This window comes from Notothenia rossii (assembly GCF_949606895.1).
Source record: "Notothenia rossii genome assembly, chromosome: 11".
In the NCBI taxonomy this organism is placed as follows: domain Eukaryota; kingdom Metazoa; phylum Chordata; class Actinopteri; order Perciformes; family Nototheniidae; genus Notothenia; species Notothenia rossii.
This window is the reverse complement of record NC_136910.1, coordinates 5,322,103-5,336,564: the sequence shown is the minus strand read 5'-3', so window position 1 is coordinate 5,336,564 and position 14,462 is coordinate 5,322,103. Positions and strand designations below refer to the sequence as shown.

General features: G+C 39.7%; 1 protein-coding gene across 1 annotated transcript in view; it reads right to left on the bottom strand.

Annotated features, from left to right (window-relative positions):
- snx29 (sorting nexin 29) overlaps window positions 1–14,462 on the bottom strand; it is a 106,570-nt gene that overhangs the window by 77,103 nt on the left and 15,005 nt on the right. Inside the window, exon 2 of the mRNA XM_079658816.1 lies at window positions 8,659–8,765. Within this exon, the coding sequence (XP_079514942.1) occupies window positions 8,659–8,765 (107 nt within the window). The remainder of the gene's footprint in view (window positions 1–8,658; window positions 8,766–14,462) is intronic.

Genomic DNA, 14,462 nt, shown 5'->3' with positions numbered 1-14,462 from the left:
CCTGAAACACTGATGTCATGACGGTATTATGAGGAAAAGAGTCCTATCAAATCATTATATTTACTTACAATAATTCAAGTGAAAAGATCATTTGATAAGGCCTAAAATGGCTATTGTGCTCACTTCAAACAGATACAGCTGCTTCATCCTGAGAGGAGTAGCATGCATTATGCAGTATTTTGTCTTTTTAAGGGTCACAGTCACTTGTATTACAAAGGGAAGACAACGGGCATCATACAGGCATATCGCGAATATTCTTTTTTTTAAACAGCATCTACTCTCTGAACAGCGGAGACTCTGAGTTGCTGGCTTGTAATTGTTGTTCGTGTTCTTGATGTTGTTTATGGTTAATTAATGAGCTGGTGGATCAAAGGGAGAATCCCTGATCCCACTGGAAGTTTCGACCCATATCTCTCGTCTATCCTCCAGAAGCTCCCTCAACTTATCAATACAACACGGCAGATATAAAAATACACCATGGGAAAACAAAACAAAAAAGATCTGCAGTAATTTGAACTGCACATTTACAAGACTTCTAATATAGTTGTTTGTTTAATGGATGCCAGTCTGCTGAATCTGGGATAGGATGATCCAGCCTTTAAGCAACAGAAGACTCCGTTTACAGCACTAATGTAACAAGGGCCCAATTTTAAGAGCAAGGACTTGCCTTTTAAATGTAAACAAGAGGTGCTTCCTAATGACTCACATGATGCCTCTTCACAGGTTTGATAGGATTATTTTACAACAGCGAATACCTTTTAGAAAACCTATTAGTGCATATCTTCCAGATTGTTTTATTGTTAAAACATTAAAGCAAGGCAACAGAGCCAAATGGACCAATAACAAACCAGTATAGTTTGCTCATTGATGTTATCTCATAAAGCAATTCTGTTGGATCGTTGCCGTAATTGCCAAAAGAATGTGTTTGTACTACAGTAACAGGTATCTATATCTCTATCTATGTCCAACCTTCAAATAGAAAAAGTACATAATAACACCTTTGAAGTCATAGTTCCTACTTGTGAACTTGAGTCAAATTGGTCATTATTTACACTATGTTAATGAAAAACCATCAACTAAAAAGGTGGACAAAAGTGTAATTGCCTGGATTGAATTGAATTAAAATTAAAATTAAACACATTATTACTTTGTATAATCTGTTCATTGATGTCAAAAGGTTATTATATAGCTGGTAACAGTTAACAATTTAAACAATTGTGAAGTGCCTGAGGAGAGTTTTACCTTCATAGATTTACAGTGCTGAAAATCCTTTTCTAGGATTACTTCTTTCATTATCTCCAGCTTCACTTCGGCTGCTCTTGTTATTTTAGAAAGATATTCTAACAGCTGAAAGACAGTGACAATACATCTATGACACCCTTATTTGTCCATATCTTATTTGTCCGGCTTTGTTGAATACTCCATTCTGATTGGTCAATTTGGACATTCCACAGGTTGTTTGTTTTTCGCTAAACAACAGCCTGCTGCTAAAGAGAACAGACCGTTGCTAAGTAGAACAGACCGTTGCTAAGTAGAACAGACTGTTGCTAACGTGAAGAGACTGTTGCTAAGGAGAAAACACTGTTGCTAAAGAGAACAGACCGTTGCTAAAGAGAACAGACCATTGATAAAGAGAACAGACGGTTGCTAAGGAGAACAGACTGTTGCTAAAGAGAAAAGACCGTTGCTAAGTAGACCAGACCATTGCTAAGGAGAACAGACTGTTGCTAAGGAGAACAAATCATTGCTAAAGAGAGAAGACTGTTGCTAAGGAGAACAGAACATTGCTAAAGAGAGAAGACTGTTGCTAAGGAGAAGAAACCGTTGCTAAAGAGAACTGTGTGTTGCCAAAGAGAACAGACTATTGCTAAGGAGAACAGACAGTTGCTAAGGAGAACAGACCGTTGCTAAGGAGAACAGACCGTTGCTAAAGAGAACAGACCATTGATAAAGAGAACAGACTGTTGCTAAGGAGAACAGACCGTTGCTAAGGAGAACAGACTGTTGCTAAGGAGAACAGAACATTGCTAAAGAGAGAAGACTGTTGCTAAGGAGAAGAAACAGTTGCTAAAGAGAACTGTGTGTTGCCAAAGAGAACAGACTATTGCTAAGGAGAACAGACAGTTGCTAAGGAGAACAGACCGTTGCTAAGGAGAACAGACCGTTGCTAAGGAGAACAGACCATTGCTAAAGAGAGCAGACCATTGCTAAGGAGAACAGACTGTTGCTAAGAGAGCAGACCGTTGCTAAGGAGAACAGACTGTTGCTAAGGAGAACAGACCATTGCTAAGGAGAAAAGACCATTGCTAAGGAGAACAGGCTGTTGCTAAAGAGAACAGACCATTGCTAAGGAGAACAGACCATTGCTAAAGAGAACAGACCGTTGCTAAGGAGAACAGACCGTTGCTAAAGAAAACAGACCGTTGCTAAGGAGAACAGCCCATTGCTAAGGAGGATCAAGGGACTACGTGCATTCATATCAGTCCGCAGAAAGAAGTCCAGTCAATTTAAAGTCAGCTGTGGCCAACAAACATTAGTTTTCTCCATCAGAAGATACTGTGGAATACTTTTTAAACGGGGATAACAAAGGGCACACAATAATACCAAATGCCAAATCCATGCTGTTATCATTTTTAGTTTCATAATTGAATTTACATTTAATTAAAAACGGTCACATGCTGGTGAGTGTGAGTGATCTTCAGGTTCAGTGAGGTGTTTCTGTGCTGTATGTTCAGCAGCTTGTATGCATTGTTCAGGCGATGTTACATCACTTCCTGCCCACCTCCTTCACTGGAGCCACAGATCAGTGTCACGCATTTCTGCAGAAACCTCGGTGGACATGTAAACTGGATTATGTAATTTGTTTTTATTACTCGCAGAGAATGAAGAGCAACACGCAATAAAGCTGAAGATTAAAATGCTTACACCTTCATGCCCTCGAGTTGTCTTTCTTCCCTCTTTGTTTTTATCCCCGTCAGCCTTTCACTCATTAACACTTTTTATGATTTCATTGTCTTTCCTTTCATTTTTCAGACCTTTTGGGACAAATTTCAACCGGCCTCTTACTTTGACAGCTTTTAAAACCCACTTAGACCAGACAACCATGAAGATTAAAGTGGACCTATTATGCTATATTGGAAAAATATATTGTAGGGCCTATACACATATGTATATACCTATACAAAACATGTCTGTAACGTTTTTTGCTTAAGATACCAAACAGATCCCCCATTGTAGCCATGCCTCATACAGCTCATACCCCTCTTTTGCAGCCCTGTTAGAGAAACGCGGATTTTGGGTCCTTAGCTTGAAAAAAATATAAGAGGAGGCGGAGCTAATGCCTGATCAGAATTCTACCGGAGATAAAGTTAAATTCTGCTGTGATAAAACTCCATCCTGTTGTAAACCACATCAAGGATTATTTCTGAAACAGGATGGAGCTCAAATGCTTTTTCTCTTGCGGGTTTATCACAAGGTGAGTTCCTTTTTTTATTTCCTGCTTTTTAAACACATGTGCTCTACAGTACAGGTTAGCTCTGAGTGTTAGTGAGGCTTGCTAATGTAAACAAAGACGAGATTAAGTCCAAAACACGTCAGGCATTGTTTCTGATAGCAACTTTCTGTGGGTCCACCATCCGAAATTACGTCATATCGGCAGCAAATCTGTATCCGCTCGTTGTACCCCCGTTTTTAAAAGATGTGGGTACGGAGGAAAAGTGAAAGGGTTTTATTTTCTGACGCTGCGTGAGTTCCCGACACACATTCATGTATAAAAGACATAAAAAAGTGCACTTTGCATGATAGGTCCCCTTTAAGTTGAGAATACCCACTCATCCAGACACTCGCACATCTGGTGAATCTGGTGAAGCGTACCGTACATAAACCAGACATTCCTCAGGGTGAGAATACTAATAAAAATAAGGTAAACTGATTAACTAAAAACTCAGATCATGGCACGTTTAACGAAAAGCCAAAGTCACGGCCAGTGTCCAAGGGATTACTGACATTGTTTTCCATATTGAAGAACCTCACGTTCATTTAGATCTCTTTTCCAAAAACGATTTACTGCCCTGTGCACAGCCGAGCAGAAAACATGACCAGAAGAGGAGGAAAAGAGCATCAAGCACCTTGGGATTGTTCCCAAATATAAACAAAGTCAAAGTCAATAAGTTGCATTAGCATCATCGTATTAAAGCTGAACTAGGTCACAGTGTTTCCCAGGTTAATTATGGCTGAGCCCTGTCCAATATCTATTTGTGTCTGGCAGGCCTCTATGTGTCCAACGAGACTCGATGTGACATTTTCAAAAATCAATAACTTGGTGAGTCGGATATTTGTCTCAGAGGCGAGACAGCTGACAGCTGCTCATGTAAATCTGTGAATCTTCACATCTGGACCGTCAGTGGAGCTGCTGACACTGAAGGCTTGCAGACATATGCAGAATATTAAGGCAACTCCCAGATGGGTGGAAAAATGAGTGGTGGACAATTATAACCACATGCTGTCTCTCCTGTTGCAAGACATATCTGTTCTCTTTTTACAAGGTTCCTTAGGAAAAAGTAGTTTTTCAACAAATGAGTAATTTCTTGCATTTAAATAACTGTTTCGATGTGTTCCAGTCAGGATTTCGTCTAAACCATAGCACTGAGAGTGCTCTTGTAAAGGTCTTCAATGACATCCACTTAAACACAAACAGTGGCAGAACTTCAGTGTTAGTATTATTAGATCTCAGTGCTGCGTTTGACACTGTTGACCACAACATATTACTAGACCGACTAGAAAACTGGGTGGGACTTTCGGAAACAATTCTACATTGGTTTAAAAGGACAGAAACAACTTTGTTTCTATAGGTAAATACAAATCTGAGTTGACAAATATGACATGTGGGGTACCTCAAGGCTCCATCTTGGGGCCTCTTCTCTTTAACATCTACATGCTACCACTGGCTCAGATAATGAAAAACAACAAAATAAGTTACCATAGCTATGCGGATGACACACACATTTACATAACCATTTCACCAGGAGACTATTCTCCAGTTAAAACACTGAGTAAGTGCATTGAACAAATCAATGACTGGATGTGTCAGAACTTTCTCCAATTAAAAAAAGACAAAACTGAGGTCATGGTTTTTGGAGCCAAGGCAGAACGAATAAAAGTTAGCACTTAGCTTCAGTCTGCAATGTTCAAAACAACAGATAAAGCCAGAAATCTAGGTGTAGTCATGGACTCTGACCTGAGTTTCAACAGTCACATTAAAACAGTTACTAAACCAGCTTACTATCACCTAAAGAACATATCTAGGATTAAAAGACTAAAGTCACAGCAGGATTTGGAAAAACGTGTCCATGCTTTTATCTTCAGTAGACTGGACTACTGTAATGGTGTCTTACAGGTCTCACTAAAAAATCTATTAGAAAGCTGCAGCTGATTAAGAATGCCGCTGCTGGAGTCCTCACTGACACTAAGAGAGTGGATCACATCACTCCTGTTCTGAAGTCTTCTCACTGGCTTCCTGTGTGTCAAAGAATTGATTTCAAAATACTGCTGCTGGTTTATAAAGCACTGAATGGTTTAGGCCCAAAATACATTTCTGACCTCCTGCTAAAGGATGAACCATCCAGATCTCTCAGGTCTTCAGGGACTGGTCAGCTTTCTGTCCCCAGAGTCAGAACTAAACATAGAGAAGCAGCGTTCAGTTATTATGCTCCAAATATCTGGAACAAACTCCCAGAAACCTGCAGGTCCGCTGCAACTCTTACTACGTTTAAATCCAGGCTGAAGACTTTTCGTTGTGTCGCTGCTTTTAATTGAAACTGAGCCGTTGTGTTCATCTGTGTGAAGTATTCATATCTTAAACTGCACTGTAACTTTTTATTCATGTAACTTTTTATTCATCCTTTGGCCTTATTTTTGGTTTCAAATTACACAACATCATTCATGTATTTTTTCTTTTAATGTTTATTTTATTATCTTTTCTTTTTAATGACTGTTTTTAAATACCTTTGTCTGAATGTCTTTCATTTTTGTAAAGCACCTTGAATTGCCTTGTGTTGAAAGGTGCTATATAAATAAACTTGCCTTGCCTTAGGGAGGGAAATGACCCAGAAGAAGTGGCAGCCATGATGAAAGCTGTTCAAGTTCTCTAAATAATAGGAAAGGGGCTTCAATGCTTCCTTTGTTATCTCATTTAGCAGAGGATATACTGGACCCTGCTTTACCAAAGGAAAGGAGATCATTCCGTCCCACATTTCCCTGCTGATGCAATATTTAAAGTGGAACAACATTTGTCCGTTCACAAAAAAAAACGATCATGACCGACAAGCCAAGATCCTTAAAGTGCTTATTTAGCATTTTTATTCTAGTGACATATCTTGCTAAAAGTACTTAAATGCTAATGACTGTTGTAAAATCATCAAATAAAGTCAGTATTTCACGTTTTTTTTTACTAATTTAGATGGTGTTTCTTGAGCTATTTTTCTTAATTAAACATGTTTGAATGTCCATATGCACAGTGAGAGATGTTTAGGACAAACAAGTTATGGAAAAGTGGTTAGAAAAACCAAAAGGACCTCGTTTTTGGGGCAATTCCGCCTTAGAACGGTTCCCTCTTCTGTGTGGTTTAGCCGAGCCATTTTACAATATTTCGGTTATAAAACTTGTTACATGTCAGGGATGAGAAAATCCTTCGTCCTGCATCACAGGCAGATTTAATTCATCAGACAGTGACTCGACAACTGTGAGAACCCAATGGAGAGTGACAAGAAAATGGACAATAAATAAGTAAGCACCATTAAAAATGCACCACACATACATGTGCATACATAAGTGAAAACAAATTAAACTTAAACTAAATGAATAAGGAAGGGGGGAACTATGTGTTTTTTTTTGTCTTTATATACATGTATGTATGTACAGTACGTGTATGTGTGTGTATGTGTACATGTGTGTAGGTATGTACATATATATATATTTGTATGTGTATATGTGGGTATACATATGTGAGTATATGGGTACATGTATTATTGTTATTATTCTTTATTTCCTTATCTATTAATTTTATTTTAATATTATCTTTTACATTACTTTATTTTTACCTATATATGTATCTATTTATTTATTTACTTTACTAGCTAGGACCGGGAGGGGAGGGGGGGAAAGGGAAACATATTGATTGTAAACTCATTGTGCCTGACTCAATAAAAACTAAATTAAAAAATTAAAACAAATAAGTGAAAACAAAGTTTGGCACACTGGGGGAATTATTACTTATTAATGTTAAACCTACTTTCTCATTTGGACGATTCCAACGAGAGACACCTCCTATTGTCCGTCAAATAGAGGACAACATCATGCAGAACTTCCAGTTATAAAAGATCTTCATCATGCAATGCAACCACTGTAAAACCTGCTCTGGGAACGTCTCTAGTTGCTGATAAGAGGTTTGAATCAGTGCAGCTGCAGAAAGTACAATTCTCTGCTCAATGTTCCCTTCGCGGCTCTCAACAGACCAAAAAACCTTCTTTCCTTGAATGTGTTTTGTGCTAATTGAGGTATTTCTCAAGCTCCAGGTGGCTCACTGACATCAATAAATCGTTACCACAGACAAATGAAATGACTGCAAACAAACAACATTGTTTTCCTCGACACCATTTCTTGCATTGTGGATCAGAGGCTGAGGGTTTAAGTACTCAATTGCATTGTTCATACATAACAAAAAGAGATGCGAGGAGTGAACTGCAGATGGAAAAATATATCCTTTTCAGTAATCAGGCCGAAGAAAACATTGAAAACTTTCTAGGCGTTCCACTAGCTATTTTCCCCTGCTTCAAATCTTTATGCAATCCAACATCGCATCATCGATATCAATCTTGTCAACTAACTAGCAATAAAGTGAGTTAAAACATTTCCCAATATGATGATATGTTCATTTAAATGCTGTGAAATGTACTTAAAAACTGTCAAATATTCACAAGAACTGTGACGACTAGAGATGTCCCGATCCCATCACGTGATCGGGGATCGGAGCCGATCACGTGATTTTCAAAAGATCGGAAGAAAAAAATCGGGGATCGGGATTTTTTTTTTATTTTATTTTTTTAAATACTTTTTTAAAATGTTGTATTCAATATTACAAAACAAAAATGACCATGTTCAAGTGTTAAAGTCATCCTGAGGCCTTAGTTTTGGTTTCAAATGACACAACATCATGTATGTGTTGCTTCTTTGGGGCTTGTTTTCATAGACCTGGTTGCTTATTTCTCTCAAATCTGGCAACAGAGTGGGCGCAGTGTCTAATTGTAGCAGTAAGCTAACGAGTACTGATAAGCTTTATTTTGTTTTGATCCAATGCTGCCCAACTGAACTGATCCAATGCTGCTGTGAAAGAAAGAAGCTATATCCATGTTGGATAGAATATCCAATTTAAATAAAAAAATAACCTTAAGGGACAACTTGAATGCTTTTTAACTTTTTTTCTCTTAATGCATTGCATAAAGATCGGATCGGGAAAAATCGGTATCGGCAAATTGCCAAAATCAAATGATCGGAATCGGATCGGGAGCAAAAAAAGGTGATCGGGACATCCCTAGTGACGACACTTTTACTTTTTTTAAAACGAATACACAACAAAGCATTACAAAATAAGGCATCACTCACCTCTATGAGTTTGCGCTCGTAGCTGGCGGCCAGCTCCTCGATGTCCTCCATGGATTTATTCTGCGGGACGGGGGCCTCCTCTTCACTCGACTGCAACACACACAGAGCTGCAGACACACAAAGACAAAAGAGACGGCCCGTTTACTCAGACGTAGATACTGTGACAAGTTGATAGCACACACAGCGGGGAACAACTCTTCTGACAACCAATTATAAACGCTGCGTTCCTGCCAATTATGCAGATTGTGCTTTCCTCTGTAGCGCGATGTGTCACCTGCGGCTGCTTGATGCTTTTGTTCCAGCTGAGAGGAAAACAATGCCCAGGTAGCAGCAGATCTATATAATAAACACATTACCAGCCGAGGCAAGAGCCAGGGATTTCCATTTAATTTAATTATTGTCACACATTCAAGTCAATATGAGTCACGCACGAAGAAGAAAAACTCTCGCAGTCAGAGGCGTAGAACGACACCTATATGCACACAAATACAAACACTATTCCTTTTATTAGAAAACTACACTGTCAAAATGATAAACTCCCCTATTCGTTGCTTATTGTTTCTTTCCACTACTGCAGGGCAAAGCTCCACTTCTGAGGCCGTAAACATGAACTAATCAGGTTCCCACAGCGGAGCAGGGCACAAGTCGGAGTTATCTATCTTTGTGGTGCTTGGGAAACTTGATTTTTTCACCCTCAGCGAAAAGCAAATTAACGTTCTCTTCCAGCGTGCTGCAGCACATAGACAAACACACGGAGGCTAGAGACAGGAAGCGAGAGGAGAAGTAAAGTACAGAGACAGAAATCCAGCCCGACCAAAGGATGCACAAAGCTCAGATAAAAGTGTGACGATGGCAACTCGGAGAAGAGTTTTGGAGTAGAGCTGGACTCTGATTAAATAAAAGTGAAACCCCAGCAACCGTGAGGAAGTCTAGACGGAGCGAGCAGGTATCGATAGAGGAGGCTCAGTGTAGCTCCAAACAGACGGGACAGCAGGGCGAAAGCTTCTGGGAAGGAATCAATAGCAGCTACAGGTAGAGAAATAAGAGCACTGTGGGATACAGTCAGCCAATGGACTGAGGACACACACACACACACACACACACACACACACACACACACACACACACACACACACACACACACACACACACACACACACACACACACACACACACACACACACACACACACACACACACACACACACACACACACACACACACACACACACACACACACACACACACACACACACACACACACACACACACACACACACACACACACACAATGCACTCTTCAGTATATATGCATTCTCAGATGGGTAGATTTGCTTCCTGGAGAGACTTTGTGGACCTTCATAGCATCTGAATTCACTTTGAAATACAGCGGAAATAATTAACATACCCAAATAAGTTCAGTTTTATGATTGTATGAGATGAAGAAAAAGCTGAGTATCTTCACATTCAGCTTTTTTATTTGACTGATTGAAAAAAATGCTACATAAATGTCCGTATGAATACAAAATCCAGACAAAATTTTGATCAGAAACTTAAAGGTTACAGACACAAAAGCTTCACACACACACATATACAGTAGAAGATTTTACATAGTCTCTCATACACTCTCTCTCTCACACACACACAAACACACACTGCACAGAAATGCCTTATCTTGGCTACGGTAAAGGGGAACAGCAGCACAGCTTATCTCCGGCCCACCAATAGTATCGTACTGTAAACCTCAGTCAGGATTCCAATAGCCTAGAAACCACACACACACACACACACACACACACACACACACACACACACACACACACACACACACACACACACACACACACACACACACACACACACACACACACACACACACACACACACACACACACACACACACACACACACACACACACACACACACACACACACACACACACACACACACAGTGCAGTGAGATATGACTCCACACAGGTAGGTCTCTTTAGGTAAGTCTCTAGGAAATAGATAAAGGTACATACTGTATGTAATTTTGAGAAGATATTTACTGACCTTGTCAGAAAAGAAGGCTTACTGTTTGATTGTTATTATATTAAGAAAAACATAATATTGACAAAGATTAGAATTAAAAGTCCATAAAAATAACACTCAAAATGGATTCTAATCGCTTGTTTCACACAACTTTCCTGCTGTTATTGTGTTCATTGTTTGGGTTAATTGCACAGTTTATTGTTATGTGTTGTTGTTATTATTATTATGCACTGAATATTATATGAAATATCCATTAAATGTGTCACTTAGTCATGGGTCATCAGTTTAGTCGATGATAGAAAAGGGTTCCCTTAAGGGAAATCGATGGGAACACATACGTATGTCTCTCTCTGTGTGTGTGTGTGTGTGTGTGTGTGTGTGTGTGTGTGTGTGTGTGTGTGTGTGTGTGTGTGTGTGTGTGTGTGTGTGTGTGTGTGTGTGTGTGTGTGTGTGTGTGTGTGTGTGTGTGTGTGTGTGTGTGTGTGTGTGTGTGTGTGTGTGTGACTGTGTGTGTGCGCGTGTCGCTGTCCCACTCCTCAGTCTGTGTCCCCCTGGGTGTTCACCTGAGTGTGTGTTTTCTCCAGAGACGCCTCTCTAATGATCACAGTGTGCGAGATAATGAGCCACTTTAGTGGGGAAGTCCACTGAGAGACACACACACACACACACACACACACACACACACACACACACACACACACACACACACACACACACACACACACACACACACACACACACACACACACACACACACACACACACACACACACACACACACACACACACACACACACACACACACACACACACACAACACACACACACACACACACACACACACACACACACACACACACACACACACACACGGAGGGGAATTTCCTAGAAATTGGCCTACTGTAAATGTTCAAATGTTTCCATCCAGAAAACATTACAGCTAAAGATGTATTCCTTTACAATCTAATAAACGTTCTGTACTTCGTGTCATGTTAATATGAAACGTGGTTCATTTGTTATTTCTAACAATGTTTTGTTCAACAAACTATCTATTAAGGTTTTTGAATTAGACAATAAAAGTCTGCTTGATCTGTTTACGGAATCAAAACAAAAACGACTTGATCACAATCCTCAACTTCAATAAAATGATTCATCAGGTAAACTGAGACAACATCTTAATGAAATCAACTTTGAATTCTTCCATAAATTGTGATTTCTTCTACATCTTCTACAGTTGGGATAAAAGTGATGATGATTTTGAGTTTATTCTCCCTTTCTTTCCTGGAAAGCAAACAGTATGGACGGCAGTAAGAAGGTTTTTATTGAAAGGCTGAACGCCAACTCATATGGATTGCCAAAGCCTACGCCTGGAACAGAAAAATATGAAATATTGGCGTGATGTTTTACGCTTAAGCATTTTAATGAGCAAAATGGAGTTTGTTGACATTCAAAAGGTTAGTTTTACTCAAGATGTAGAAATAGATGAAACCATCACACTCTTAATTACAGCCTGTGAAGCTACCGCAGGAGGGACATCAACAGTGTTGGGGACAGTGAGGGTGAGACATACAGTAAGTGGTATTAAATAAAGCACACGTTAATTATATTAGAATTAAATAAGTACACACACAAGGTAGCTTAGATAGGTAGCTGTACTTTAAGAATGAAGTGGAACAAGCAGCATGTAAACAAGGCATTGCACATGTGTCAGAAATCAAATGGAAAATAAACATGCACACTTATGCATAATAACAACTATACAAACATTTAATTATAAAGTATTTAAGTATCAGCCGGTAGTAAATAGTAAACGTAGTTATTTCAGGGAGTTATTTTAAAAGTGTTGTTCTGTAAGTGCTGCTAAAATAAGAATTATAATACTCGAGTGCTCTACTTAAGAACAGTACAACCTGGCCGTAAAGACCGTGAGAAGACGGTCCAGAATTTGCACCACAGAAGGGACATTTACAGCCAAGGGGACAGTGAGGGTGGGACATACAAGGTATTAAATAAAGAAGCAAGCACACGTTTACAGTCCCAATATGTTTTAAATGAACAAAATGTGCTTTTCCTTGTAACGAAAAACAGCTATAACATCAACAAGGGACTCTCCTCTGCCCGTGAATCAGGTCTGTGTCCAACCATCCTACGCTTCTCCTTCATCCTTTCCTTTCTTCAAACACTGATAATGATCTAAAGTCCACACAGCTGATCCTCCTCACACCACAGGAGACCCTCACAGGACGGACAGAGACTCAAGTTGAGTGAAATGGGTTTAAAGAGGCACCAAAGCAACAATGTTCATCAATACTGGAAATACCGATGAACAAATCTTTACTGTTTGAGAGAGAGAGGTCTTTCACAGCTGGTGATTGGGACTTTCTATCAATCCTCCACAGTTCTGTTGTTGCTACCTGCAGTCGGGATGCAGACTGATATCGGCATGTCAGCGCTATTGGAAGATAAGGGATTTCAAATTAAATATCGGGCAGAAGTGAAAATGTCCTCCAATTATAAATGGGTGGTAAAACACTGGTAATCCAAGGGTTTTAAAGTAGGAGGGATGTGTCTGTTTTGTTTGGAAAGTGATTAGGCGCTTTCACACCGCAGTACTTTTCCCACAAAGGTTCATCAGAACTCAGTTCATGATAACTCTTTAGTTATCATGAACTAAGTACATATCGTGTTCACACCGGAATAAGTTCCTGGGGGAGGATTACGCAAATGAAGCTGCTGACGTCACTTCTTCTTCTTCTGCTTTGGGTTTACTGGCAGGCCGCAAACCACTTCACGGCGTATACTGCCACCCGAAGTCCCCGTCTGGAAGTCCCCGGAGTTGGGGACTGGCTTCAGTAGAAGCTGCTGGGACTCCCAGCAGCTTCTACTGAAGCCTTCCGAGTAAATCGCCAGAACGCCGACACCTCCTCATCTCCACAGCTCCCATGTTTTCTTTTGTGTTGTCATAAGTTAGTCTCTCTGCGTTTCTGCGCTGGGCTAATGCTAATAATGCTAATAATGCTAATGCAAAGATAATAAAATGGCGGCTTCAAAAATCTTTTTGGGAGTTTCACGAGGCGTGGTTTGCAATCCGCTCAGCCAATCAGACATAGGAACCTTTTTCTCCCACGAAAGTCCCTGCAATCTAGCAGGAACGGAAAAGGGGGAAAAAGGTTCTCATTAACTAATTTTTGTTCCCGATTTTTTTTTTGTGAACGCAACATTTCGGAACTATATCGGAACTAAAGTGGGAAAAGGGAGGCGTGTGGTGCAGTGGGTTGAGCGTTGGTGATCAGATCAGGGGGTCACAGGTTCAAACCCCACTGCAGTCAGCATGTCGTTGTGTCCCTGAGACACTTCACCCCAAATGGCTCCTGTGGGGATTGCCCACAGTGTTGAGTATGTTAGTCGCTTTGGATAAAAGCGTCTAACAAGTGACATGTAATGTAACTGTGGTGTGAACGCGCCTATTGAGAACATTCTGAATGCATGGTGTTTAATGTCTGCGAGTGGGCTATGAATAAAAACAGCAGGAGTATTAATTAAATTAGAATTTAAAGATGCAAATTTATGATTATTTTAAATTAAATGTTAGAAAATGTTTTAATTGATTTCATTTTTGTATCAATGCCCCTTCATGAGAAACTTGATGTTTTTCTAAAATCAGTTTGCAAATGGAAAGAAATATGTGCGTATATTGGCTAAAATTGGTTGGAAAATATCAGAAAAATCTGCAAGAATCCCTACATTTTTAAAGAATTTCTTATTTTGA